The 4482-nt window shown below is 56.3% G+C and overlaps 2 protein-coding genes across 2 annotated transcripts; both read left to right on the forward strand.

Moving 5' to 3' along the window:
* Positions 1-753: 753 nt before the first annotated feature.
* Positions 754-2030, forward strand: H310_10764 (hypothetical protein; the record flags this gene model as incomplete). The annotated part of the gene is made up of 1 exon (XM_008877220.1): positions 754-2030. One exon carries the CDS (start codon positions 754-756, stop codon positions 1798-1800), a length of 1047 nt encoding a protein of 348 aa, XP_008875442.1. The 3' UTR covers positions 1801-2030.
* A 1319-nt stretch (positions 2031-3349) lies between these two features.
* H310_10765 (hypothetical protein) lies at positions 3350-3975 on the forward strand. The gene has a single exon (XM_008877221.1). The coding sequence runs from the start codon at positions 3441-3443 to the stop codon at positions 3954-3956; it is 516 nt and encodes a 171-aa protein (XP_008875443.1). The 5' UTR covers positions 3350-3440; the 3' UTR covers positions 3957-3975.
* Positions 3976-4482: the final 507 nt, after the last annotated feature.

Raw genomic sequence — 4482 nt, forward strand, 5'->3', positions numbered from 1 at the left:
GTCCTGCGCGTGCTGTGTTTGTTCTGCACGTCGACCGACGACGAAGATGCCCTCGTCCATCGCGTCGAGACACTGTTCCAACTGTACCGGCCCTTTCGGCACCTCCATGGACGAGTTGACCTGGACGCCGTCGACGCGTTCCTCACGGAGCAATCGGCGATCGTGGACGTTTTCACAGACAACTTGATGGCTCGGCGGAGGCACATCCACACGCAGACGCTGCACAACTCGGCCGAGTGACGGCCGTGCGTATCGCCAGGAGACGCTCCAGCGTCATCGTAGCGCAGCCAGCGCACGAAGCAACATGCGAAACATGTCTCCATCGATCTTGTTGAGCACAGACACCGTTGGCGGACGTGGCACTTCAGCCTGGAACCGTCTACCTGGTCCATGGCGACCTGTTGTCGTGGCAGTAATTCTCACACGAGGTTTGCGGAAGGACGTATACTGAATTCAAGTTGTTTGGAGAAGGCATGCACCATCTATGTATCGGAACAACCTAATCAGATGCAACGCCGAGTTCATTGAACTCGATCACTGCATACTATATTTAAGATCAATTGATTCGTATCGAGAAGGATATCATGCATGTGGTCGTCGTGCCATATGTATCCAGGTGCACCACGGGTGGTTCGATTGCATCAAGGTGGGGAGATGCCCCGGCTCGGACCCAAATCCCAAGCGACCTCGTCCATGCACAGGCAACTCGCGTGGGGCGTCTGGGCGACTGCTGTGTGCATGGGGGGTGCTACGATGGCCGACGACATCACGATCGGGCCACCTGTCGACCCTACCAGGACGCCGCGGCCGTTTCCAACCACCACCCTCACGCTGCCACCACCAACGTCTACATGGGTCCCCGCTCCCAGCACTACATCTTTTCCCCAAACAACGTCCCCCACTTCGACAAGCCCTCCCTCGCCATCATCAAATAAACCAACGCCGTCGCCGTCGACTTCGTCCCCAAATCCTTGGCCCCAGCCACCCTCGACCTCGTCATCACCTGATGCGCCATCGCCATCACGATCCAACGCAGAGTCGAAACCCATCCCATCCACAAGTGTACCCACGACGGTGTCTAGCACTGGGCCCTATCTGTCGTCCAGAGTGCCCGATGTCGTCGCGGCGGAGACTGTACCCACTCCAGACGTCGTCGTCGGGGATTCGCGTGCCGACCGTACACCAGCTTCGACCGCGACGTCGGCTCTCTCTTCTGACGACACGACGTCCAGCCTTGGCTCCTCGCTGATCGTCATTGTCGGCGTTTGCGTCGTTGGGAGCGTCGCCGTGTTCTTAGCTCTCCGGCGCCGCCGCCAAACGAACAAGAATCGCATGACGATGGTGTCTCCACCCGTCACTCGTGGCAGACACAACGGCCCGACAGACTGGTGCGACCGGTCGCCCCACCATCATATTAGTTTTGTCGATGCGATCCTGACCAAGCGCGGCCCCCCCGTCTCCCTCTATTCCCCCGGCAGCACCCGGGGCTTTGACTCGTTGGAGCAACTGAGTAAAGTGGCACCGCCCCCGTCCTACGTGACGAGTGTGGGGGCGACCGGGTTGGCCGTCACCACAACCTATGGAAAGGCCGTAAAGGACCCACCGTCGAACCATGAGCGCGTGGCACTAGAGCCCCCTCGCCGGCTGAACATGGCCGTGGCAGCCACCGTTCCATCGAGTGCGCCCTCTCACGTCGTCGAGGACGTTATTACACTCGGGCTGCCCCGCCGCGAGCGTATCGAAGTCCAGCAAGTCATGGCGTCGCCAGCATCGTCTTCGCAAACCACATTCTCGTTGTAATGAGAAACACCCGTTGATATCATCGTGTGGCTTCGTCCACTCAAAGGAGTCGAATGCATCGCATAGCGGGAAACAACCACGCGACCATCGTCGCAACGGCACGCGTAGACCTGGGACGGCTTGCTCCAAGTAGTTCTTCCCTGGGTCAAGAGTATTCATCGTGCTAACGGGCCGCCCACTCAACAACCTCGCTCGTTCGAGAGGGACAACGCGGCATGCTGCGCTGAAACATGTCCAAATTTGACGCCGCACGTTTTGATCGGTTTCCAGCACATGAAACGCATGAATTTTAGAAGAATGGGGATTTCTCAAAATCGTCCACCGAGTGGACAAATTTCTCACGATAGTGTTCGTGCGGTATTTTTATTCCAAATCGTTCACCGATGTATGATTGGCTAAAAATCTCACGAGCTTCGACAAAAGTCCGAAGGGGGGGGTTGTCCTCTCCATTCCAAGAATTTCAGCGGCCCCTAGCAAACACCGACCGCACCTGCCGTCCACGACACCACACCAAGCGCGACAGCTACCGAGCGGTATGAACCAGCGGCGTTCGTTCAATCCTCCTATACACCTGGTCCACCATGGCATGTCGCCGGGTTCTGAGACTTTTAGCCAATCATGCCGCGGTGGATGAATAAAATGACTCCCTCTCGCGAACGGTCCACTTGGACGTTTTTAAGAAATACTGTACAGTACTCGGTTTTGAAAATTTCTGCTCAGAGTTCACATGACGCTTGATAATGAAATTCCACCACCACGATATTCCAACCGCTCCATGGGAGCAAACGCCAAAAAAAAATATTTTCCAACACCAACTACCCCCTGTGTACAACAATATTGTTGAAAACGCAATGTTTGTCCCATGAACTTAGGCGGCATCATGAAGGACCGTTCGCGTTTGAAGTGCGCTGCAGGTCGTTCGTTGCCTGTGAAGATGTGGCCAATTTTGTAATCAAAACGGTCGGAATACAGTTTTGAGTTCCAGCCCGCTGCCGTGGGATTCGCACAGTCCGATGGCGACATGTGTGGACCGACCGAGTGTCGTGGCCTTGTCGAAGCCCCTCGGGCCTTCAACCCATGGAGACGGTATCGGCAGATGCGACGGGCATCGATGGGAAGCGGTGTACTGTTGCAACGACGACGATTGAAGATGTCTCGGTTCGCCTGATCCCCCGCGCTTCGATCGACAACTGCATGACACGAACGGGACGACCGCTTTTCGCGATACCTCCACACGCAGTGGGGGATTGGAACCCATGCGGCTGCTGGCTTGTTTACACCGAGCACGAGATTAGTGGGTGCAGCACCGACGATGACGCAACAGACGCCGTGAGCTAACGCGTCGTACAACAATTCTCTCGAGCTGTTTACACAAATTGAAATTGAAAAATCGCGTGGAGAAATATCGCGATGTTGTATACAATGTACAAGATGAAAAAGGCTTGGGATTTCCCCCGCCGTGGATTTCTCGTCGAGGGGTCGCCCGTGATTGGCTGCGGGACGATCTTGACTCTCCACGTTGCTATGTTGTAGAAAAGGAATTTGGTGCCGCGAGACCAGATGCGGGCACGGAATTGTCCTGGAACAGCGCCAGGGGAGGAAATTCACCGTGAAGACAGCGCTGGAAGGAGGCATCGACGATGCACGCCACCTTGCCGCGACCGCCGCCGCCTGCATTTTCGCTCCGCAACAACGCCAACGGCACGATGGTCAACGCTTCTGTCCAAGAGAGAATAGTCCCAACAATCACGCAAGGCGACTTTACACCGGCCGTGCCAGTGACGATGGAGACATCCGACAGCCAGTCGATGAACGTAGCGATTGTGTTGATCGCGATCGTTTTCGTGGCAGTGGCCGCGGGACTGTTCCTTGTTTTGTTCAGACGGCACCAGCCCGACCCAAGTCGCCCGCCAAGCGTGTGCCTCTCCAAGTCGCGATACGGAGGCGTCAATTTCATGAGCGTGTTTGACACATACGCCTGTGGTGCTCACATCATGCTGCACTCCCCAGAAGGCACGATGCGCGAGCCATCTATTGTCCTTGGTGCCGTCGGCGGCCGAGTGGACGAGTGGTGCAAATCGCACGAGTCGACTGCCACGGGCGAGTTCGACATTAACGTTGTGGAATCGTCAGATCACACATCGTTTAAGTTATAAGGAGGTCGTTGTGTCTCGACGTGTGCTGCTCCACGCGATAAGTCGCACGAACGGCGGGGAAGCAGGGTACGTGCCAGTGGTGCAAAGCGCACATCGAAAGCTTACACTTGCGTGGACGAGCGTGCGAAATGTCGTCGTTGGAAACGGGAACGGCGAAGTCTAAAGCACGTCATGCCTTTAGAAATTGTCTGCGTGTCCGCTCCGTGTGTGTGCAGCATTGTGGCAAGGATGTCACGTGAAAGAACGACGTCCTGTGCAGTGTGTGGCGCCCTTGGACGTTGATCCATCCGTCCGTCGTCGGCCTTGCTGAAAATTTGATCGCGCCGTTGGTATTGCGTTCGCGCTTTGTATACTTTGTGCTGGCGCATGTGATGGATAGCAGCGGAGGGTTGTCGACTTGTGGAGGGTGCTAGCTCATCTTCCTGTAGTCGACACTTCCCGTCCAGTATGTACCTCCGCGGGGTGATGCGATGGACCAAGGGCGAAGGTACCCCTGGACCATCAGGATCGAGAGAAGCGTGCTGGC

This window comes from Aphanomyces invadans, assembly GCF_000520115.1.
Source record: "Aphanomyces invadans strain NJM9701 unplaced genomic scaffold supercont1.27, whole genome shotgun sequence".
NCBI lineage: Eukaryota > Oomycota > Saprolegniomycetes > Saprolegniales > Verrucalvaceae > Aphanomyces > Aphanomyces invadans.